General features: G+C 33.4%; 1 protein-coding gene across 1 annotated transcript in view; it reads left to right on the plus strand.

Moving 5' to 3' along the window:
• Nucleotides 1–846: 846 nt before the first annotated feature.
• Nucleotides 847–26803, plus strand: part of LOC124364860 (mRNA-capping enzyme) — a 42357-nt gene continuing 16400 nt past the window's right edge. The window contains 7 exon segments of the mRNA XM_046820652.1: nt 847–1018; nt 11861–12059; nt 14318–14525; nt 15945–16056; nt 17336–17439; nt 19347–19425; nt 19855–20004. Of these exon segments, the coding sequence (XP_046676608.1) occupies nt 11865–12059; nt 14318–14525; nt 15945–16056; nt 17336–17439; nt 19347–19425; nt 19855–20004 (848 nt within the window). The 5' untranslated portion in view covers nt 847–1018; nt 11861–11864.

Genomic DNA, 26803 nt, shown 5'->3' on the forward strand with positions numbered 1-26803 from the left:
TGGCCCCAACCCTCTTCGCTCTTATTCGTCTCAATGTTTCAAGTTTGAAATTACGATTCTTAATACCTTAATAATCGTATATTTAAGAATAAATAAAGCAATTCTTTCCGTATTTGGATGATAAATTTTTCCATGTTACACATTATATTTCTTAAAATTAAGTATCACAAATATTTTGATGTTTAAGTAACAATAAATTATTTTGCAATTCAGTCTATGGCAGCACCGAAGGCGTTGTACTTATTGCTGGAAGCAGTGTTACTTGATGTATACCTACTATCTTGATCGATGTTTTTCATTCGGCGAATCAGTGAGGCAGATTAGGTAAATCCAAACATTATCTACTGACTAACGCAATAAAAATTGTATTAAAAATAACCATATCCGATTCTAAATTTAATGAACCATTTTAGAATCGGAGAGAGTTAGTAGATAAAGCCAATATTTACGCAGTACATTAGAATTAATCAAACACGGCTTAAAAATAACACACGGAAAGTATTTAGTACTGTTTAAGAAACTAATATACAATTTAGTATATTAATCTGAATCCCCCGTAATACAATCGTGGAAAGAATATAATGCCTAGTAAAATTTTACTTATAGAAAAATAAACTATAATATTTTTTAAATAAAATGGTTCTACTTTTGTAAATTTGTAAGGACAGTATAATATATTTATTATTTTATCATTGTTACATGTAAGTATTGCGTTTGTGGCTTTACATTCATTATTTTCCTAATAATAGGGTATTTAAGTCTTTAGCTATATAACATATGTCTGGCAACATTGGATTGCAATTGTACTGTCAGCTGTAGAGTTTCTTTCTTACTTCACTCTATTACGTTTTGCGTCTGCTTACCCACAAAAAAAGTTGTGATCATTTAGTGATGTACGTGTGAAGTTTGATCATTTAGAAATTCAGTTTTTAGTTAATATGTAAGAATCCAAAATGAGCATATTGCTATAATTATACAACTTTAATTCAATTACGCTTTGGAATCACATTATTGTAAGGTAGGTCTAAGAATTTGTCTTCATTATGGAACCAGAATAGTATGAACGGGCCTAGGACTAGTTTGACATAATTCAAGATTTTTTCGTAGATTTCTCTAAACTTACATCAGTACAAATACTTGGTTAATTTACATTAGTAATTTAAGTAAAAAAGATCAACTAATACTCTTTGCAGTTTCTGATGATAGACTAACAAGTTAAAGTGATGGAATGAAATAAAAAATGTCTTTATTGAACACAAAGAAAACATGTTCAATTGGTGAGGACTATAAAGGTTAGGACTATTAAGTCCTCTCTTACACCTAACCATACATTTATAAGTGATACTTTTAGTGTAAAACAGAACCACAGTATACTTTTTTACACAGTACACATTACTTTTTTACATTGAAAAATGATAATCTATATTTATGTAAAATAAGAAAATAAAAAGGAGGTTCTTAATGAAATTAAAAATAAATAAAGGGTAGGGTACGATAAGCGGACCTGGTTTTTTATATTGAAATTGACAAACGATATTACTTAATCATAACCATCGATATAATCAATCGATACTGATAAATTATTTTGAACTATGAACTTAAATAATCTATATCAACAGCTGTAAACACTCTAAAATAATATACGTAGGATAATATTTCAAGGTAAATATTAAGATCAGCGACTACCGCTCCGATCGCCGTAATTTTTTGCATACTAACACAGGTTAACGTAATTTCACCGAAAAAATAGTCCCGATTGTCGCTAACATATAAAAACCCGTTTTTCGGCGGGAAGTATTTACTGAAGGTAACTTTTTTCCAGTAGGTACTTTATTGACTTTGGTCATCCATATAGGAACATAACATTTGGTCATTGCCATCCACATCTCCCATGAATGCATTTTAGTTCCTGATTATGTTTGGTTTATTGCTGACAGCTAATGTTGTGCCGCGCCTCTTGGTTTTTTGAGTTTTTCCTGCTTTGTCATCTGTAGACAGTAGAAGCACTTGCTTTTTCTGCGACTGCTTTTCTCTAAACCTAATCATCAGCATATGATCTTTCCTCTTATATTTTGTTTTTCCTACTTCAAATGTCGGCAGTAAATCTTTGGGTATTCCTTTTCGGTTAGAACGAACAGTTCCCATTACAGTTGTACATTTTGTATATAAATACTTAGCTAGTTTGAGTGAGGTGAAAAAATTGTCTATAAATATTTGATAGCCTGGTTCAATAAATTGCCCATTTCCAACAATTTCACCACACCATAATAACCTAAACCTTTCTCCATAATAGTGTCTTTGTCACTTCCTTTCGATCCTCTGTAAACAAAAAAATTGTAGCAATAATGTGTCACCGCGTCACAAAGCATCCAAAGTTTTATACCCCATCTGTGGTGTTTTTTCGGCATGTATTGTCTAAGTTGTGTGTGAGCCTTAGAAGCAATGATACTTTCATCAATAGAAATATTTTTATTAGGGGTAAAATAATGTTTGAATAAACGGTTTACATGGTCAACTAAGGGGTCGAATCTAGCACAAGGATTGTAATTTGGTTGGCCAGGTTTAGCGAGATTAGTTGTGTCAACCATATGAAAAAACTGTAAAATCGCCTGAAATCTGTTTCGGTTGAACATCCTTGAAAAATATGGTATGTACTGCTTGTCCACCAGTAACTATAAATTGTTGGTTGTTTCTTTAGGCCCATATTTATCAAAACAGCAATGAAAGCCTGAATTTCCAATAAGCTAACGAGGTTCCATTTTTTGGCACGGCTGTTGGGTTTTAGGGACTGTTGATGGTTGGCTAAAAAATTTCTTCCATATTGGTTTGTGTATTTTACATTAAGTATCCAATAATCCTACTGTGAAAAATAATTGCCAGTATGTCATGGGAGAAGAGTTTCTAGGGGGTGCATGTTTGATCCCAGGAACCTCTCTGAAGGCAAATGGCTTTTGGAATCCTTGGTCATTGTTTTCATCAACATCTACCCACCCAGAACCATCCTCTGAGTCACTTTCAGAACTGGATTGAACATTTGGTATGTTCCTAAGCCTTTTCTAGGTCTTCCCCTAGGCCTAGTTTGTGGTGGAGTAGGACTAGGGCTAGGATTAGCCTCGTCATCGCTAGATGACGACACAGGGGGTCGTGTTAAGCGGCTGAGTGTTAGTCTAGGATTACCTAATATTGTGTGGGAAGGGCCTGGTTGATCAAGTGAATGTTCAGGAACGTAATCCGGTACTTTGGGATTATACCGACCACACCAGTATGAAGAACACAACAATATAAATTTATAGAAACAAACATGATAGAACGAATAAACAACTCTTTAATTACAAAATTACAAACTTACAAGCATTTCCAGGTATTGTGATCGGTATTGTTGTCGCTGTTATCTTATCTTTCTCGAGAATCCCGATTACGGCAGGCCGCGCGGCATCACATGATTTACACGGTACATAATTGCCTTTCCATTACAATTCAATTTATATTTCTGATCAGCCCCTCTAGAATTTGATATTTTACTGATAGGTACTATCTCGAGGGATGTTTTTCTTTCCTTCGGTGCTGCCGAAGCCCGCGCTGATGGCCGGAGGCACTCGCATTTTGGGTGGCGGAGTGTGATCAAGAATAAAAACAAGTTTTGAGTGTTTTTTTCAATAAATAGTTTAGTTTTAGTTTGGTAATTTTTGTTTTTATTGAATTTTTGTGTTTGGAGAAATGTAAGAGGTATAACAAAGCGACGCACCAGCTGAACAGGCGGCGCGACTCTGCAATCACGTTATCTACTAGATTGCTCGACTTTGACCTCTGTCTGAGGATGGGGAGGGGTATGCGATAAGGCAATTCCTGTTTTATATTGACGAAATATTCTTCTACGCTAATCTAGTAATCAGTAGAAGCAAAATGTCAAATAACGATTCATGTCTGGGTGTGGTCGGTATAATCCCAAAGTACCCATAATCCGAGTCAACATCAGTGTCATCAGAAAAAATATCACTGCTGTTATCGTCACTCTCAATGTTTTCAACATCAGACACGAAATCATCACTTATGTAATCCTCTTCAAGAAGTTGCCTAACTGTCCCTTCACTTACTGGTGATTTCGGTGTTTCTCTGTTCATTTTCAAATGAAAAAAAAAAAAAACATTTACGAACAAATAACTAATGAAAACACGTCTAAGTAATATAAATGCAAACTGTCAACAAACATAACCATGAAAACAAACTGAACTATTAGACGCACCAGTTCTGTCAGCTGTCTGCTTCTCTTCACAACACAGATGTTCAGATGTAACTACCGATATAACATTCGATATATTGAATGAAATCGATGTGTCCTCATTGTAAAACAGATGTTCCTCTTTACAACAAGTAAAAGTATAACCTGATTGGTTGATATACAAGGCAATAAAAAAAACATAAAACGATATGTCCGTATATACGGACATTGGCACTGAAAGGGTTAATTTAAAACATGATTGTTATTGAGGACTATAGGTACTTTTATATCGATTGATAGTCTAATAGGATTTGAGATGGGAATATTAGGTATCGATGACTATATTCTTCGATATAAAAAACCGGATCCGCTTATCGTACCTTACCCTAAATAAAAACTGGAATGAAATTAACAGACATTCTCCCATCACAATTCATACAAAGCCATCATCCCATACCCTATGCCAAAAAAATCGTCAACCCCACAAAGACCGTTCATATACCATGCATTGTTCTCAACTCGTCTAGGTTTTGGAATCATTGCAGATGAAATAATCAAAAATCTTAATCATGTATATCTTAAAAAGTGGTGTGAGTAATATTATACAATGTTTACTATTACAAACACCGAAACATATTTTCAAGAAAATTAATAAGCTAGCTATCATCTTTTTAACATATAAGCATTGGTTATCATACAGTATTTGATGAAAAGTTTATTTATTCACCTATGTCCATGTACAATTAGACATTAAATACAAGGGTTGAGTAGGCTATGTAGACCCAGTCTTTGTATCAATATTAAAAACAATACACCTATTTAAATTAGAACTGTCAAGATAATCAACCGATGAACTGATTACCATACTGGCTAATACTGGTAAATATAAATGTTTGAGTTTATAATGCTACTGAGGTGGCAAACATCGAGAATTGATACTGTAAATAGATTATGTGCTTTGGTGTCATTTCTATATTGTGTACAATAATGTTGGCCAGTAATTCAAAAGTCAGTTAAACCAAGAACAAATTGCTTTAACTATATGATTGATAGCACAAATAATTTTCTTATAACCAATATTAGAATCCAACATTTGTTTTGATTTCATAGTCAAGTTAGTGAGCAACGACTATCATGCTATCACACATCTGTTACCTGGTTTGGTTTTGTTTACCTTTCATTTTTATGATACTACCTTATTCTAGTTTGTGGTTTGTGTTAACATATTGTTTAAGGTACTTTGGTATTATCCGGACCGGAGGTCACTAGTTTTGGAAGATCTTTTCTAACTGGGGACCTAACAAACTAGATTATTAGAAAAAGCAGACTTCATTTGACTTCCTTTGAAAATTACATGTCATTGTGGTGATCGGTTCTTGTTTTCTACCTCTCAAACGGAAATGATGTAGCCAAATCGGTAAACAAGAAGAAAAAAATTCTTCTGTGTGCAGACAGTCATGGAAAAGGTTTGACATGGAACGTAAACAACTGTCAAGATGAGTATGAGGCAGTAGGCTTTGTAAAACCAGGTGGACGAACTAGACAAGTATTAGCCTATCATAATATAGAAGGAGAAAAGTTAACCCAGGACGATGTGCTTGTGATAATATCAGGAACCAACGATGTTGCTGTAAATGAGGCTCAGGCTGCAGTTGAATGCATTAAAGAGACTCTCTCGACAAAACTAATGATGCTAAAATAGTCTTGGTTGACTTGCCTCTTAGGTATGATCTAGAAGAGTGGTCTTGTGTCAATGAAGAAATTAAAAAAGACTAATAAACTTCTGAAAGAACTTAGTGATAAGTATGTTAATACTACTCTAGTGGAAGCAAGTAAATCAGCCAGACATCTACATACTCGTCATGGCTTACATTTAAATTTTAAAGGAAAACAATGGTTAGCAGAGAGAATAAATTATGCATTGAAGGAGGAAACCAGATCTTTTTACATCAACACCGGAACCTCAGCTTCAAAATAATGTTGGAGCAACCTGTTTCAGGAAAACGAAAATCCAAGAAGCACCTCAGTCTCCGATGTGACTAGGCTAGCATTTAGTGTATACCACCAAAACATTCAGTCGATTAGGAATAAATAGGAATGTTAGAACTATGGCTCGATAAATTAAGTTGTGACATTTTAACACTAAATGAACACTGGTTAAATGGAGATGAAACCTCTTTGTATGTACCAAAGGGTTATAATTTAGCCAGCTGTTTTTTGTAGGCAACTTCCTTATATTCGAGGAGGATGCAGTATTTTTGTTAAACAAGGTATAGATTTTAAAGTTATTAATGTAGATACTTTTTGTTCCAATAATGTTTTTGAAGTCTCAACTATATTTATACCTTCAGTAAAATACAGTTGTTGCAACAATTTTATCGCACTCCTGATTCAAATATTCATCTTTTTCTTTTTTTTACTTGGAAAGTTTCTTAAATTTTTATTTGATAAATATAAAAATAACTTAATTCTAACAGGAGACTTTAACATTGACATAATGAAAAGAAAATCTTCAAACTGTATCATTCCTTAACTTGTTTAAGATCTTATAATTTATATTGTCTTAATACACAGTGTACACGTTACAATGCTTGCCTGGACAATATTATAACGGACAAGCCAAAAAATAGTGTAAAATATCATGTACTACAACCTGACTTGGCCGATCATGATGGTGTTTTTGCTCTATTTTATGATAGTACATCTTTGTATCAATTAAAGCTCCAAATACAGTACACAAGGTTAAAGTTTTGAATTCTACTGCTTTAGAGAAATATAAAGAAAAGCTGCTGGAGATAAATTGGCAAATTTTGGCCAGGTATGATAATGTTGACGATGCTTTTGCTTATTTTATTAAACTGCTGACAACTTCTTATGAAGAATGCTGCGTTGTAAAAAATGTTAATTCTAACTCATTTAAAGGCAAACCATTAGTTAAGTGGTTTACACCTGAATTAAAAAAAAATAGGGACTATACTATGTACTTATATGATGTTTTTTAAGAGTAGTAAAGGGACTGTCATATGAAAGGGATCTTGAGAGCATATGACTCAGCTAAACATGAGTACAAAAAACAAATAAAACAAGCTCAGATATCAGCAAATGAACACTATATTAATAGTTCAACAAATAAATGTAAGGCAGCATGGAGGGTAATAAGGTCTGAGAGTAATAATGAAGTAAAAATGCATGACGTGCAAATTCCATCTAATGATTTCAATAACTATTTTATCAAAGTTGCCTCCCAAATTAGTAATACAGATTTAACCTCTTTAAATTACAGTCACGCTATTTGAAATGGGTTAACGATTATGTTATAGGACATGGAAGTGTAATACCTCATTTTAAGTGGAAATATATTCTTGTAAAGGATGTTTTATATTGTGTCAACAAACTCAGCTCCTCAAATAGTCAAGACTTACATGGTTTTTCTAATACTCTTGTTAAGAAGATTATACACATAATAGTAGAGCCTTTAACTATACTTTATAATTTAATGTTGGAACAAGGTGTATTTCCATTAGCTCTTAAAGTTACAAAAACAAAACCTATCTTTAAAAAAGGGTGATAAAAAATCTCCAGAAAAATTATAGGCCAATATCTCTTGTACCTATATTTAGTAAGATATTTGAGTATTGTATCAAAGAGCAATTATACATTTTTTTTCCACCATAACAAACTCCTTTGTAAAGAGCAATTTGGTTTCTTGCCAGGACTAAATACAATCAAGGCTGTAGAAAAAGTTGTTGAAAATATATTGTTTAATTTTGAAGAAAAAAGTATTACATGTGCCACACTATTATTTGTCAAAGGCTTTGATTGTCTTTCTCATGAACTGTTAATAAAGAAGTTACATGTGTACGGAATTAAGAAATAAGGAATTGAGTTGTTTAAGTCATACCTTAGTGATAGGAAAACAAATGGTTGTTCAAGGTAATGATAAATCTGAATTTAAAAATGTAAAAAATTGGGATCCCTCAAGGTTCTGTACTTGGGCCTTTTTTTATTTTATAGTTGCAATTAATGATTTTGCTTATAGTATGCCATGTTTTTCTGTTTTATATGCTGACGACACAACATTCATTAATAAACAACATAATCTTAAAAACCTCATAACGGAGCAAGAACACTCTATGAGGATAGCACTTGAGTGGTTTTCAGGCAAACTGTTTATCAGTAAACAAGAACAAAACTGAACAAATTGTATTCTCTCTCTAAATAGTGACATATATCGTAAATTTTTAGGCCGGTAAAGTTGCTTGGGCTATATTTGGATAGTACCCTTAGCTGGTCAAGTCATGTCAACCAGCTTTGCACAAAATTATCAAGAGTGGTTTTTTTGCTCCGTAAATTGAGAAATTGTGTAAGTTTAGAGAGTCTCATAAGAGCTTACTATGCATTCTTTCATAGTAACTTAAACTATGGAATAACACTTTGGGGAGGCAGTAATGAAATCACAAAGAGCTTTATATGGCAAAAGAAGCTGTAAGAGTTATAACAAATGTAAGTGATAGGAATTCGTGCTTACCATTTTTTAAAGAACTTAAAATTATGACCTTACCATGTATGTATATTTATGACTGTGTACTGAATGTTAAAGAAAATTTAAGTAATTATCAAAACCGTCAAGATGTACATAATTATAGTACAAGGCAGAGACATATGCTTGACCAATTCTCTGTAAGGCTACAGAAAACAAAAAATGAGCCATATATACATGAAAATTAAATTATTTAATAAGTTACCTGAAAGTGCATGGGAAGTTAGTATTAATAGGTTTAAAATTATTCTAAGCAAATGGCTAAAAGAAAAGTGTTTTTACAGCATTGATGAGTACCTGGTCTGTGATATTAGTGACTTAAGATTTTAATATTAAGTATTTATTATTCTATTTATTATTTTGTTATTTTGTGTTTAGTTGTTGATTTTTTAATTAATATTAAGTATTTATTATTCTATTTATTACCTTGTTATTTGTGTGTATTTGTTGATCTTTTGTTTTAATCTTGTTATGTTGATGTTGTTGATTTATCTTTGTTAAATAATTGTTGTAGTACTGTATAATCTGCTTGTTGACAGTTTTTTATGAGTCCATGTTACAAGATAGAGAGTTGTTGTAAGAGTATGAAAGATTTTTAAGTTGTAATAATTGACAATAATTGTAAAAATTTGACCATGTCTATTGCACCATTGTTGCCTAATGACAATAAAGATCTGAATCTGATGTTTGTGAAGAGGCCACTCTGTCCCTATCTACTTGACCATCATAATGATATCAAATTTTCACAACAAGTCAAATAAAGTCTGTTCTTTCTAATAATGAAGTTTATTTTGGTTCCTGGTAAATAAATCTCGTCTAAAAAGATTAATTTGTCAGACCTCATGTGGAGCACCTGTAGTAGTTTCATCTAGGTTCTTCATCACTCACGCCTACCTAAAATCTGATCTCGAAAAGGTTCAAATCGTGTCTTCCACCTTGTGGGTACTCATCTTGGGTTCAAATATGTTGACACACCCTTGCTTGATACTGCTAGTCTTCTCAATGTTTCATCTCTTGAGGGAAGATGCACTGTTTATGACATCATGTTCTTACACTGCTTGGGTCAACTCGAAGGTGAACTGCCCCGACCTTCTACAGAGAATCACATTTAGAATTCCAGCCAAAATAACATCATGTTATTTCTTTGTAAAACCAGTCATCTCAACGAACTACACAAGGAACAGTCCTCTGCTAAGGATGCTGGAGTGGATAAACTCTATCTCCGAGACCTCTTCCGTGTGTAAAGTGGCCCTTTCAAGAGTCGTCTGCTAATCCTCCTTCATTAAATACTATCACGCGCGCACATCCACATACACAATCCGCATTCTCTAATTCTTATGGACTTTTTGATGTTTAAAAAGCTCTTCAAATCATTTTCTACATAGTTCTAAAAAACATGTGAGAGTGAATCTAGACAAAGTAAATAGGCTTTGCCTTAATCTTGGTACTCCATAGTAAATTGATATTTTATTTAGCACCTAAATTAAAGAGTTGAATTTTCTTTAACCCTTATCTACATGCCCATCCTAATTTAAATTTTGATCTAATGTGAGACGAATGAAGCACATGCTTTTATTCTCTATCACTTGTGATCCGATCATAATGATTGAATTTAAAAGATTTTTGTTTTGAACTGTTCTGACTTTGATGAAATTAGTTTTTAGTGTGTTTAATAACAAATTGTAACTTTTTGAGTAATCGTTGATATTTTCCAGTCCCACAAAAGATTTTTTTAAATTTGTTTTAATATGTTTGGTGTTAGTTTTAGATATGAATCATCAGTATAAAGGTAAAGTTGATTGTTTTCCCTATAAGTTAAAATATTATTAATATCCTTCAGATAGGTTAAACAGAGCAAAGGTTTAATATTGATCCCTGTGGAACACCTTACTTTACTGGTTGCAGATCTGAAGATATACTAATTAGTTTGTTACTAGATATAAAATGCCTTATATCTATGAATTGGTATCAAAATTGTTTAGATATTTAGATAACCTTGTTAGTGTTTTGATAATGTAACCTTGATACGGTCATAATATACCTACTATTACCATCCCATCTTAAATAATTATAATAGATTTAATCTGGAGGTAGGTGAAGGGTTCGTGACTAGTAGGAAGACTAGTATAACATGTTTAGAGAGCTAGGTAGATGTAGACATAACTGTGAAGCTAGTGTTAGAATAACTAAGTTACATACATATATTTTGACGCCAATACGTTTCTTAATGTAACTGTAAATAAAGATGATTGATTGATTGATATAATTTTACGAATTTCATGGTGACATGTTTTTTTTATAACTATAGTTTTTTACAATGTTTGTAAACATGTGTAGTATTACAACTACAATTTGCTATATATTATATACATTTATATATATATATATATATATATATATATATATATATATACTTACTTACTTACTCCCAGGGCCATTTATATCGGAGGTGATATTTAGCCGCACCAACAAAGCTCCTCCATCTTAAACGGTCCTCTGCATCTTCCTCTGAAGCGCCCATCTTCTCCATATCAGCCTTCACCTGGTTCCACCATCTCACTTTTGGTCTCCCCCGGGGCCATCTTCCTTCTGGGTTTCCGTACATTACCCTCTTCAGTTTGCATTCCTCTTCTCTTCTCAAAACATGGCCTGCCCAACGGAGTCTTCTGCACTTTATTTCTCCTATTACATCCGTACTACTGTAGAGCTCCCTGATTTCTCTATTATGTTTTCTTCTCCATACCCCTTGTTCATATGATGGCCCATAAATTTTACGTAGAATTATATTCTCGAAAACTAGAAGCTTTTTCTCATCCTTCTTATTTAGCCTCCACGTTTCGGATCTGTACAAAAGCACTGGACATATAATTGTTTTGTATATTCTAGTTTTAGTTTTGTGAGAGAGAGATTTGGTTGAAAGTATCCTATTGCATGCATATACACATATACACGTATTTATATGCATGTATATGTATATGCATATATATATATAAAATAAATAATATATATATATATATATTGTTAGTTATAAAATATTTAATTACAACAAAGTTTTCACTGGGGAATTGGGATGTGGAGTAATGTATTTTTGTCAATTATAGGATCATGAGCCAATACCATGACAGAAGTCCTGGCCCTATTCCAAGAAGATGGTTAAAATGCCCTCGAAAGTCTTCAAAATTATTAGGTGATAAATTTTTAGCATTCAAAACCCCACTGGATAGTAGATATGATGACCAAGTACCGGAAGCCGATAGATTCCCCCCATCCATGCTCTTTCTCTCCATGAAAAGCTATAAGGTAAGTGAAATCTTGTTTGCCCTATTTTTTTTAGGTTAATAGAGAGCATGAGTACTAAATCTTGCATTACCGCACTATATGTATTGCCTTTGAACTATAGTCATGGATTGGGTTTACATCATTAATCAAACTTAGTGATGCATCTTCAAAATTTAAATATTTTTATGTAATCAAGCTGAACTTCCATTTAAGATTACACTATATATAGAACTTGTTGATGAAATAAGTCTTAGAGCAAATCTTTTAAATCCAAATGTCAAGAATAAAGATTTGAGCCAGTTTTAATTCAATGCTTATTAGTTGAATAGGACCAAATGTTATTGTAACAATTTCAGAGTAAAGTATTAATACTGTAGTAGCGTGAGGGTTTATATGTGTTCGTTTTTAAAGTTTTAATTTTATTTATGTTTAAGTTTACACTCACACTTCAAATAGCAGGATGATGAAACATATTTAAACAGAAATATGCTGGTTGAGGCCACATATATAACTCAAGTTATCAGAATTTTAGTTATCTGTATCAAAGCAATTTTGATCTGTATTGACTTTTTCTCTTTCTCTATTTATTAATCTATTTGTACAGATATTGCAGTCTTTAATGTTTTGCGGGTTGGAGAGTCCAGTTATCAAGATTCTCTTTTATTCTATTGGTAATCATGCTTCTGAAGTATTATAAAATTTCCAGCTGTATTCATTGTTTGTTTTTTTAGTGGAAGCTGCTAAAATTAGACGTGTTGTATGAACTCTGTGATTTTTGTCTGTTAAAAAAAATGGAACCAATAATTTATATTAAATTTTGTGTGGAAAATAAAATGAAGTGTTAAGTGTGGAAATGTTAACAAAGGCATATGGTGAGTGCCATGAGTAAAACAAGGGTTTATGAGTGGTATAAACTTTTCAAAGATAACCGTGAAAACATGGAAGATAACAAATGCTCTGGATGCCCCAGCATATCAACACCTGATGAAAATGTGAAAAAAGTAGAAGATATGGTTAATAAATTTTGAACTAAACAGTAGTAAATGGAAGTTGTTTAGGAGTCACTAATAAAATCAACGAAAACGCACAATTACTGAAACGTGTTATAACAGGTGACCAAACATGGGTTTACAGATGTGATGTCGAAACTAAGGTTCAATCATCGCAGTGAAGGCAATCTAGATTGCCAAAACTAAAAAAGGTCCTACAAGTGCAGTCGAACATGAAGATTATGCTCACTGTGTTCTTTGATTTTAATGGCATAGTGCATCATGAATTCTTGCCACAAGGTCAAATGGTCAATAAGGAGTACTACCTGCAAGTTCAACGCTGTTTGCGTGAAGCAATCTGAAAATCACCCAGATTTGTAACAAATAATTCGTGGCTTTGCACCATGACAATGCACCTGCTCACATTTTATTGTTTGTTAGTGAATTTTTGGCCAAAAACAGTACTTTAATGATGCCCCAGCCCCCTTATTCTCCAGACATGGCTTTATGTGACTTTTTATGTCCTAAAAATAAAGAATCTTACCCTTAGGGGGAGTGGGTAAAAACAAGCATAGATGACATTAAAGGTGCATCGCTGAAAGGGCTAAAGGCTATCCCAAAGATAAAGTTTGAGAAGTGTTTCGAGGATTGGAAGAAGCGCTGGCACAAGTTCGTAGTATCTAATGGGGACTATTTTGAAGTTGTTAACATTGATGTAGACGAGCAAATAAATAAATATTTTACCAAAAATGAAAATTTCCATTACTTTTTTAACATAATTGGTATATAAAGTTACTGGATGTATAATGAACATCATGATCAATTTTATTTTGATTGTAAGTTACAAATTCTGCCTCCATCCTACATCTGGGTTCTTTGCATTTCATATATAGGACCTATCACTGTGGTCCAACTATTTACAAGGGGATTGAGCTTACTTATACACTATATGTGTCAACTCTTCTTCGTAGAATTCCTCTCCCAAAATAATTTTATCCACTTGTCGTTACTGTTTCATGGTCAAATAACGTGAAGGGATGATTTATATTTTTCCACACGTTTAGACAAGATGGTTTGATCACAAAGGTCAATACATGTTAGGCATGTGAAAATGTGTCATGTTACTGCATGCCACTTGTGCAATTGCCTTCATTTCAATATTATATCCATTACAACCTTTCCACAGTTTGTAGCTGTTCATAAGTTGTACTTAGAGCAGATTATTGGGATCAGTTTCTCACATTTTTGTTTAAATGCATGATGACGCTAATGTTTTTTTATCATTTTCAGATTCAAATAGGGTTATGGGTAGACTTAACAAATACAAACCGCTTTTACGACCAAAATGAAATAAAATATGCCCAAGGAGAGGATAAAGAGGTGAAATACTTCAAACTCCAATGTCGAGGCCACGGAGAGACTCCCTCTGAGGAACAGACTCAGTTGTTCATTAAAGTCTGCAAGAACTTCATCAGCAAGAGTCCTCTAGACATAATAGGTAAGTCTTTCAGTGTGGTCTTATGATATGTGATTTATTATTTTTGTCCTACAATGTTTTATTAAAGCCACTTTTTTAATTAAATTAAATTTTCCAAACTATTAGTTTTAATCCTTACTAAAATTTCCTTAATTGATTTATAATTTTATTTATTTGTCCATATTTAGTATGGTATATGACAGGTTATCTATCAAATATAAATTAATTTTTGTCATGACACGTTTTTTTTTCTGATAATTTTTACTTAAGTTACGTTACCTGAAACCATCCAAATAATGGATAAAAGTAGTTGTTGCTAGTGCTTTACTTTTTAAAGTTATAACTAGGTTTAATATGAATAAAAAGGTATTAGTTAACCCCTAGTTGTAGCTTATGTTCCTCCGGACGGGCTAGACTCTTACTTAATTTTGAAGTGAATTAAGAGTAGGTAGTTGCTGTCTAGGTGTATCTTCAAATTTGTAAGCTTTTAGTTAAGATTTTCTTGGCACTTGTTAGTTTGTACCAGATGTTAGTCAGTTTATACATGTCAAACATTTTTACCATTTTGAAAGAGTTCTAAGAATAATCTATTGTTACAATTTAATAATAAAATTTTTAATAATTTGCATCCGATGGTCTGCAATTTAATTGAAAACCATAACTAGGTGCTCTTAAAAAGAAAAATAAGGTAGGTCTTTCAGCATTACATGAGAAAGACAGCCTTAGAATTTCTTTGTGTTATATACAATAACAAATGTTTTTCTAACTACTTCAACCATAAAATTAATCTTAATATAGCCTTAACACAATTTTTTCACAGATTCGTGTAAAATTTCTTTATAACAATCTTAACACATTAATTTTTTGTAAATATTACTTTGTTTTCAAATTTGAAAGTGGAATTCAATAATGTGTTATGGTATATAAAAAATTTATTTTTACACTGTTCTCTTCAGTTAATTTAGTTGGTAATTGTTCTGAATAATTTTGGAGTTATAATCAGAAGACTAATAAATTACATCCAGAATTAAAATGCTGAAAATGAAATACTCTTCAAAAACATTTTAATCTACGCAGAAAAAATTACAAAACCGACAATAATGTTTATGTTTGGCGATCTTGGAAAATTATGACCTTATACATGTTATAATTATAAATGTATACTTATATATCGTATAATGTTTCATAATTTTACAGGAATAACAGACAAAACCTGTCTGGTAAGGTATAAAGGGGATCGGCTTCTCCTTTTATAAAAAAAAAAAAACCTATATTAGTAGGTTATCTTTGGTATCCTATCAGTGTGAAAAGAAGCATTTTCAGGGCTCATGTCCATGTAAAACATTCTAACCTTTATTTTTAGAATACACTGGTAAGTGTGGTGTAACTCGCTATATTCCTAGAAATAGTCTATACTCACAGTATGTCTGACTGCTGCAGGTGTTCACTGTACCCATGGTTTCAACCGGACCGGGTTTCTGTTGGTAGCATTTATGATAGAAGAGCTCAACTGGGGATTGGACGCAGCGATACAAGAATTCGCCAAAGCCAGGTACTTAAACCATTGACCATATCCAATATCTATTAAATCCAGATACCACTTATTCATTACTATCAGAAAATCTTTAGAATCATCAGAGCGATTTAGGTGAATTTTTTGTTTATTTTATCTCTTAGATGCTGGTCTATCTAAAGAAACTATTTAAACATTTTTTAATCCTACCCTGAAAATCTGTGTCTAACTGTGAATTTTTTTAGTAGTCCTTAGATGTTCCCAGTTTTGGCTCATGATTAGGTGAAAGTGCTTTCAGATTAACCAATTTAAAAATAAACATTATTTAACTATGAAAATTTGCAAAAGAGGCTTTGATCCTTTATGTAAACCTAACATATAAAAACATCCACCAATATAACACAAGGGGCGCAAACAATATTGTAACCAAAAAACTGATTTCCAAACAATATTCATTAGCAACATTATCTCTTGGACCAAAATTATGGAACACACTGCCAAATGGATTAAGATCACTGCCATTTGGTATTTTCAAAAGACAAATTGGATTTTTCCTTTTGGAACACCCACTTTATGAAGTGGATGAGTTTTTTAGGATTAGTCATAAATTAGATAATTGTTGTTGATCTTAGGAAATTCTTTTATCTGTGTTGTAATTAGTTTTTAATTAATTAATTGATTTGTTTTAATTGATTTATTTATTTAATATATCACTTCTTTTAAAGATCTGGACGAACTGGAGGATTGCATTGCTTTTAAAATTGAAATGTACAATATTGTGTTTTTCAATGTGACAATGTATGTAATCTTTACCGGTAATAAATGAGTATCATTGAGTATGTAATAGATTTCAAAAAGATTCAATTTTGCACTTATGTTCACGGGGCCTTGTTGATATAATGTTTGTTATCTACTTTTTTATTCACACTTTCACTGCTAATGTCATGTTTTCGGAGTTAAAAACTATGCATAAACTGCCAGAATTCAGTTTTACAGACGTGTGTTAAAAATTGCAGTATTGGAAAACAAGCTAATTTGTCTGGCAGCCGAAGGGATAAGAATATTTTATACTGGTATGACAGAATTACATTTTCATATAAATTAATGTGTGTAGGTTTCTACACCTTTCATGAATGTATTATATTCCACAAAGTTAAATATCTTATATTAACACATTGGCTTGATTTACAATTAAGCCTGTGTATATTTAAAAACATTCTAGGATAATTTTGAAAAGGTTATTTAAAAGTTTATGGTTTACATTACTAAAAATAATTAACTGTTTGTTGAATGAGTCATTATTAATGTGGCCTTGCAGACCCCCAGGTATTTACAAACAAGATTACCTGGAAGAATTGTTTAAACGTTATGACGAGGTCCAGTACACTCCAGCAGCGCCTCCACTCCCAGATTGGTGCAACGGTGAGTTGATTGCATCTTCTGAAAATTGTATAGCTTTACTTCATTGGCAACATATGTGGTTGAATTCATAAAATATTCATTCTACTAGGTGAAGTTAAGGAGCTAATTAATCCTGCAACTGGCAAAAAAATTATATCAGATCCTTTAGTTGTATTCTGGATGGCAGCGCCTGATATTGGGTCTTTTAACACAATTTATGTTTTTTTGTTATTACGTCTTTAAAATATGCTCAAAACGTATTTACTTAAACAATAAACTTTTTGTTTGTTTTCATGTTCTATTACATACCTATATGTTTTGTAATCTCTGAATTATTTCTTACGTTCTTGTGCGTACTGAACCAGCTGCACGCTGCGACCAATGAGCTGTTTTTTATTCTACCAATTACATGACTGTGGTTGTTACTTATTTACAAGTATTACAAGTAGTAATTATATGTTTCAGTGTTATTGTGAACATGTGTTTTGGTGAGTTATTACAGTTTATTTAAGTCTATGAACCGTAATTTTCGCAATCGATCTAGTGATATTTGAGAATTTTAATTTTCTTAGTAACATTTATTTTGCACTATTGTAAGTCAAAAGTGTTATTTTTTGGAAAAAAAGTTGGCAAATTAAATAATGAAAAGTAAACATTGAGATCTAACTTTTTTGGCAAGTTTCGATTTTGACCATCTGTACACTTAAAAAAAAAATGTTATTTTACCATAATATGTAAAATACATTTACACCTTTTACTCTTTTTGGTTTTACTCAAAATTAACTCTTTGAATGCCAAGAGTCGATGAGATCGGCCCACGGGTATTTCCGTAAAGGGCAGAGGGCCGACAAGATCGGCTTTTCAAATATTTATTATTCTGTTACTAAATGTTGACATACGGCATTGTACTTTATACATTATAAATCAAATAAATATAGATTATCTATGCTGATTTGAGTTGTTACAGCTGGTAAAAGCTCTTTGCCAAAAATGTGTGACAACTTTTGTGTGAGTGCAGATTTTCTATATTTTGCACTCATATATATAACAAATTTTATAAGTCATATACTACTTTTACCACAAGACAATAAAACAAATATCATCCCATTATGTTTGTTTGAAAAAGTTATGAATTATTTTGTGGAACACTACACAAATGCCAATTATTAAAAAAATCTAAACTCAGTTATAAAAAGACCCAAAACTCGAATATTGTTATGTTTGTTTCTATGTACATATGCAACAATAAAAAAGATACATACAAATAAATTAAGGTAATAAAATTACAATTTTTGTATTTCAAAATTTTAATATGTTTTATTATACAAACAAATATTTAAAGTCATAGCTTACTTTCTCCCCTACATAGTAAAAGAAAAATAATCTCATAATGTTTTTTTTTTTTTTTTTTTAAGTTATGAATTATTTTGTTGAACACTACACAAACACTAAAAGAATGCTTGGCACTAAGAGAAGTGACCTGTCATAAATGTTTAGCACTGAAAGTGTTAAGTGCTCTATCCATGCTATGTATATTTTCCCCCTCACCAATTGTAACTTGTCAAAATCAAAAACTAAGAACGAACATTTTTTAATTTTTTCAAAGTATGCAATTGTGCGTTGACTACATCTAAAATACATATTATATACTCATTAATTTTAAGGAAAATGTTCCTTGAAAATTTGCTAAATAAAATGGTATATAATATAAATATTTTATACTATACATATGATAATAAAACAAATATAAAATCTGAGGTACAAAAAATACTCCGCCACTAAGATGAGTTTGACTGCTAGTTCCAGGATTAAAGAAGACTCCTTTGAGTCACTATCAAAGACAAAGCAAGATTATTTATTTCTCATTGTACTCCCCTTTGGGTGTGTGTTTTCATCAGATAATTTATATTCATGGTCTGTGTTTCCAGAATCTGATGAGGAAGATGAATCTACTTCGTGGAAACCTCAAAGAAGAAAACATGAGGGTGGTGACTCATCTGACACCAGGTACCTACTACATCATAAGGCCATCAGAAATTTGAGTTCTGCTTACCTTAATTGATTGGGATGGAATCCTGTTGGATGTTCATAATATTTTGCAATTTAATCTGGAGACTGATAGGCCTGTCATTTATAGAAGTACAGTCATAGCAATTATACTGTAAGTAATGACAGTAATGGCGATGGAAAATTTCATTTTTTACACTGTACAATATGAAGAACTAACTATATTTATTGGTTCTGTTGAACTGTATTTAAAGATTCATAGATTTATGCAGCCTGTGTCTTAACTAACATTTATGTTTTCTAGTTCACTCTGTGTTGAAACATTGTTAACATGGTTAAATTCTTAAATTTCTATGGAGGTAAAACAACAGTGTTATGAAAGGATTTTGTGATTCCTCTTTCAAATCCTAAATGTATGCATGTTTTTAGTGGAGGTGGAAAAAATAAGAAGAGACGCCGGGAAGTAAACAACAAGAATCCAGTGTTTATGGAAGGAGTGCCAGGCATACATCCAGTCCTGGACCAGCCAAGACTTGGCAAAATACAGACAATTGTGCAGCAGATGTGCGGATGGCACAAGTAAGTCAATATGTTTTGATACTACACATAATTTGATGGTTTTGTGATACTGATGTTATTCTTGGCCTTCCTGGATATAAGTGTGTGTCATATCATTGATTAAATGACATCAATGTGAAAACTTCTGGAAATTCTGGAAGCATAAAAAAATTAATAAAAGTGAATATTAGACCTTGACAGAAGCTAGTTTTGACATAAATTCATAACCACCATTTTTAGGGAACAATACAACATTTGAACTGAAAGCAATGTGTTACAAAGAAAGATCTCTTGTATGGAAAAAATTAATAAACTTGTCAAAATAAATAAATAAATATATATATGAAGACATCAATAGCTAAAGGAGCTAAAAGCCAAAATGTAAATTGTTGGTAATTAAAAAAAAAACACTGCAACTTTTCTTAAATAAAGTAATTTTATTTTACAAAAGTATTTTTTTACAAGTTTGAAGTAAAAGTACACATCTTTGCAAACTCTTGTTACCATTAAATAAAAAGTTTCAATTTTATTTTTTTTTTTTTTTTTTTTATTTTCATTTTTTACTTAGATTGTTAATTTGTTTATTTTTAACAATTTATCGAACAAGCTGACGAAAAAAGTGTTTGTTTTTCTCATCTAGATACGGTATCATTTTGGAAAGGTCAGTTTTCTTGCTTTGAGTTAGTTCAACGCCATCATCAAGTTTTCTTAGACAAAAGGATGCAATGTCTTCTATTTTGACCCCAGCCTTCAAAACGTTGACTTCATTCCACGTTTGCAACTCACCGAAGTTGTTCTTGTAGTACACAGTACCTTGCTTTCTGTTGGTAAACTTCATGCTACTTATCTTAGAAATTTTCAATGCCTTTGTGTCGAGATATTCTGATGAGGCACTATCAAAATCGAAAAATCTCTTTTTCATGTCCAAAACTTTGAATGGCTTTGCTGATCTAGATGACAAAATAACTTCTTTTTACATCTTCCACAACTTGCATCTTGCACACCTTAGCCCTTTTCTCGATTATAGCAAAGTCTCTGTCTGCAGATGAAAAACTGTGACCCACTACAAGGTAGTTTATGTTGAATTGTATCAAAGAAACCTGAGTTTGTCAGCATTCATGTAAAGGAAAACAAGCATGCGATTTTTTAACTGCCCCCCACAGTTATCACTCCAAACAGTCAAATGTTTTTTGTTGGAATCCAAAGTACCAGAATTGATCGCTTCTAGCAGACATGACGCCATCTGGTTTCCACCTCTCCCGGATATGCCCTCGTGCCACAAGCACATGATACCATCTCCAGTATTGGATACGTGAATACCAAAGTTGAAGCACGAAAGCTGCCTCGAATAATACATTTCACTGTGGGTTAGTTTTGGCAATGGAAATACTTTTTGCAAATCCATTACGACATTGACTTTCGTGCTACTAGGCAAAGCACTATCCAAAGCATCTTTTTTCATTGCTTCAAATGCACTTTCAGCTTGTAAATGATGCAGTTTTAAATCTCTTTTTGCTTTATTTGCTTCCACAGCATCAAGAGATTTGGACTGAATGTTGAGCAAGTCGCATGTTTTACAAGTATCTACTCGTGGGGACCTGAAAGAGAGATTAAAAATCTTTCCTAAAGACTTTGCGATAAAACTCAATTTTAATTTGAGAGTCAGGAAATTTGATCAAGAAAGCTTTGTACATCTTAGGTACATTTAAATCACTGCTCAAATACTCCTTATTGGACTTTTTTCCGCCCATAGTGGCTCTCATCTCTTGGAAAACTGTTTACATGAGCTCTAAACAATTTTACGGTCTTGGAAAGTGTATTTGTAGGTCTTCAAACCTCCTCGATTATCTTTGAAAGTAGTTTCACCTGCTTTTTTCTTTTTTACTATATTCTCAAGCCTCTTGCTTGATTGAATACCAAATATGTTCATAAAAGTCTGTTTACATACCTTTATGAAATCCTCCTTCACACGTTCGGCACTGTGTAACTTACAGTAACTTGTCTCCTACTCTGTCCAGCTTCTTCATACGTCTTAAATCTTCGTCTACCAATATTTAAAACATCAACAAGGCCGAATAAATAATTTCCTTGGGCGTTTCCATCGAGCTGACTGAACTCTTGGTGGAGCTTTATCTTCATGTGAGAAATATCCCGGCATGATAACTTGCATTTGCATATTGTCTGGAACAAACAATAATCATTAGGCTTAATAATAATATGAAAAGTAATTTATGTGGGTACACGCTTTTATATTAGATAGAGGAAGTACGATTAAGCACTATAAAGCAACGTTAGAAGTCATAGGATTAGGCTATAACATGTTAGGCTTGAAGTAAAGTGAGGTTAGATTTAAGGTTATTGTATTTTTTAAACATATAAGTTTTAAGTTATAGTTAAAAGTTATACATTATGCTTTAATAATATGTAAGCCTAAAAAGCTTCAATAATAATATCCATAATATAGTTTAAATTTTATAAACTAACCTCATTGGTCGGTGGCAGTCTCCAGGCTTCAATTTCTTCTTCTGAGTTACGTATGGTTCTCCTCTTAATCTCGCTTTCCTCATCCTTTCTCTAAAAGGAGCTGTTTTATGTTCAATCTCAAAAGCAGCTGAATCATTAGGATCAACATTCATCTTATTAAACTACAATAAGAAACATCTGAGATGTAAACAAGCTCTACAATGCAACAGTGATGTCGAAATACACCACCTCAGCTGATTGGTTCTTTAGCTCCTTTTTAGCGCGCCCAAAGCCATGGTTCTTACTGCGCATCCAGTTTGCGCACGTTGTTTCCCCTGTTTATAATGGCGTTGGACCTTAGCTCTTTTAGCCATGCATGGGCATCCGTTCATACATCCCTTAGGTATCAATAACTCGAAAATGATAATTTTGGCTCTTAGCTCCTTTAGCTATTGATGTCTTCATATATATATATATATAAAAATAAATATATATATATATATATACGAGGGTTCTTCCAGAAAGTAAAGAACGTTTTGTTATAAGTCAATAAAAACAAAAGATAAGAGCCATGAAAATTTATTTATAAATACTTATAAACTTACTCTATTTTTCTACAAAATCGCCGGAACTGTCAAGGCACTTGTTGTAGCGTGGCACCAGTTTTTTCTATACCGACGTTATACTGTTCTGCCGCCAAGGAATGAAGCCACGTTTTTACTCCTTCTTTGAGGTCTTCGTCACCCAAAAAGTTTTTTCCGCCTAAAAACACTTTCAACTTTGGAAACAAGTGATAGTCACTCGGAGCCAGATCTGGACTATACGGAGGGTGTCCGAAGATTTGTCATTTGAAAGAATTGAGTTTCTGCTTTGGTTCGTGCACTGCAATGAGGGCCGAGCATTGTCGTGGATCAGCACCACTTTCGACGACAGCATTCCGCGTCGTTTGTTCTGAATAGCACGGCGAAGCCGATGCAAGGTCTCGATGTAGGCCTCTGAGTTGATTGTTTCGCCTCTCGGCATGAACCCCACATGGATTAGGCCTTTTCGGTCCCCAAAAAACTGTTGCCATCAATTTCCTGGTGTTCAAATTTGGTTTTTCTTTCCTGTTTTTTGTTGGTGAATTCGAGTGATGCCATTCCATTGACTGGAGCTTTGTTTCCGGGGTTCGATAGGAAACCCAAGTTTCGTCACCCGTTACGATGCGGTCAAGAAACGCATCACCTTCTTCGTCATACTGAGTCAAAAACTCAAGAACTGCTCCCATCCGTTTAGTCTTGTGGACATCAGTAAGAATCTTAGGCACCCAACGAGCACAACATTTTCTGATAACCAAGACGTTCAGTCACTATTTCGTGCAAAAAGCGACCTTGAAATTTGTGGAAAAAATTCCACTAGACCACTCAAAGTGAAACGACGGTTTTGTTGAATTTTTCCATCAACTTTCGCTGCCAAACTCGTCAGTAACGAGTGACGGCCTTCCACTTCGTTCCTCGTCGTGCACATTAGTTCGACCTTCCTTAAATTGAATGCACCATTTTTGTAATGTATGCGGGTCGACACTGTACTCTCTATGGGTCGGGAAGAATAATTAATTAAACTACACATTTAGAGTAACATTGCTCTAGGACCGCTCGTAAAGGAACGGACGGGGACGCGGAGGTTACATGACGGTGTCTGGTGGTGGACTCCGGGTGGACTGCTGGCTGGCCAGCTTGGACCGTTGGTTGTAGGGTAGTGGGCGTGATGTGACGTCACAGGAGAGCAGCCTAATGAGCATTCTTTATTCTTTTAGACCACATCGTATGTTACATCGCCTGACAATACATACTGCCAACATCACTGGTGCAGACATTAAATATCACTATGGATCCCTACCAAACTTAGTACTTCTCACACTAAATACACTACAATCCTCCCCCTTAAATACATAAGTCCCCTACAATTTTAGAAATTTTTATCAATTACAATTTGTTTTTACAATTCTCCAATTTTAAATCAATTACAATGAATAAGAAAATTGACATTATACTCTTTTATTTTTGTAAGTATAGATTATAGAGAACAAAATACAAACTCAATATAATCATTTAACACAAATCACAAACACTTCAATCAAAACCAATAAATCAGAATATAGCAATTAATAACACATTGAATGAACACAATTAACAAATCGATAATAATAATGCTTAAACAATATTAATTATATACAAGTCACAATTGGGTTGTATTTACAAGTCCATTTTGACTAAAGGTTTACGATCCCTTAGTGGGTATCGTCTAACAGGTGTCATTTGTTTGGGTGAAACGCTGGAACTGTTATTGTTTACATTTGTAACGTGGGCTGGGCTTTGCCCCTGAGCGTTTCTGTTATTGTTATGGTTTTGCGGAGAGGGGGGCAAGGTCGTTGCTAAAAGTACTGGCGACCTTGCGCTCGCTCTGTCCCGCGACTGTAATATCGATCGTTTCCTGCGTGTGCTCTGTTGCCACGCTTGCGTCTGGGAGTCTAGGCATTGTTGTCAACTCAGACATTTCCGGACTACACTGTAAACCTACCAATGGTCGATATGTCGTTTCCACCTCATGCCCGTATTCAGTTCAACTAAATACGTGACTGGTCCTAATTGTGAAACTACCACACCTGGTATCACTTATTTCTACCTCTGTAATCTCTGGCTATGATTGGTTGTCCAATAGCTAAAACTGTCTAGTTTTAGTACCCCTATAGTACAATCGTTGTTTTTCTTGATTATCTGACATTATTGCTTTAACATTTGGGCGAATTAAATCTAACCTAGACTTTAGCGATCTGCCCAACATTAATTGAGCTGGCGATAGATTGGTAGTAGAATGCACTGTATTTCTATAAGTGAACAGGAAGTTACTCAAAGCTAATTCTAAATCCTTGGAATTATGAAGAGCTGTTTTCAATTTATTTTTAATAGTTCTGACTGACCGTTCTGCCAAAACCATTGGTTTCTGGGTGGTATGGTGGTGAAAAACGTGTGTTTGATACCGTTTGACATCAAAAATTCTTTAAACTCTTGACTGGTAAAAGGTGGTCCGTTGTCGGACACTATGTGGTCTACAATACCATTACCTACTAAATAATTCCCTTAATTTCACAATCGTGTGAACAGCTGCCGTTGAAGCACACGGGCAACACCTCTGGCCACTTAGAGTACGCATCTTTTACCACCAAAAAATTAACTTGGACTGAAAAGGTCCAAAAAATCAATATGAATTCGAGACCAAACTCGTTCCGGAACATTCCAATGATGCAGGAAAGCCTTGGGCGGTTTTGCTCGTTCCTCCAAACAGGCTGCACAGCTGTTAGCTAGTTGTTCTATGTCCCGGTCGATATTAGCCACCATACATATGCACACGGGCTAATGCCTTCATGCGAAACCAATACCTAATGTGTGAAGTATGCAATTCGTTCAGAATGTTTATTCTGAACCTTTTAGGTATTACCACCCTGTACCCCCCACATTAGGATTCCTTGCTCCAAGGTTAATTCCGACTGTCTAATTTCAAATGGCTTTAGATCTGGTTCAGTTACAATAGGCCAACCTAATTCTACATAGGATATTACCTTTTTGATTTCACTATCTACCATTGATTCTCTTTTTATGTCTACATAGCTTAATGGTATGTCATTTTCAGCTAAACACTGCAAATAGGTACCTATGACATTAATATTAAGGTCATCATCCGAGATTTCATCTTTAATCTCACTATTTACAGGTAATCTAGATAAACCATCGGCATTGCCATGGTTTTGGGACTTAACATACACAATCTCATATTGGAAACCACTTAAAAACAAAGCGTATCGTTGTAACCTACTGGCTGCGAAAGCAGGTAAACCCTTTCTTTGGTCCAAAAATAGCCACTAAAGGCTTATGATCAGTCTTTAACAAAAACTGTGTACCATATAAATATTGACTAAATTTCTTAACACCAAATACAATGCTTAATGCTTCCTTATCTATTTGTGAATAGTTTTTTCTCAGCGCTATTTAACACTCTACTTGCGAATGATATAGGTCTTTCTGTACCGTCGTATTGAATCTGACTCAAAACTGATGCAATGCCATATGGGACTAGCATCAACTGGCTACCACTAGTGGTAAATGCAGGATCATAATGCGCTAAAACTTCAGCAGAGATTAACTTTTGCTTAATCTCTTGTAGTGCCTTCTTACATGCTAAATTAAATACAAAATCGGTATCCCTTTTCTTAACAACTGATTACATTGGGGTTAAAATAGTGGATATCCTAGGAATGAAACGTGAATAGTAATTAACAAGACCAAGGAAGGCTTTAAGCTGTGTCACATTTTGAGGTTCA

The sequence above is a fragment of the Homalodisca vitripennis genome, chromosome 6 (assembly GCF_021130785.1).
Source record: "Homalodisca vitripennis isolate AUS2020 chromosome 6, UT_GWSS_2.1, whole genome shotgun sequence".
Taxonomy (NCBI): Eukaryota; Metazoa; Arthropoda; class Insecta; order Hemiptera; family Cicadellidae; genus Homalodisca; species Homalodisca vitripennis.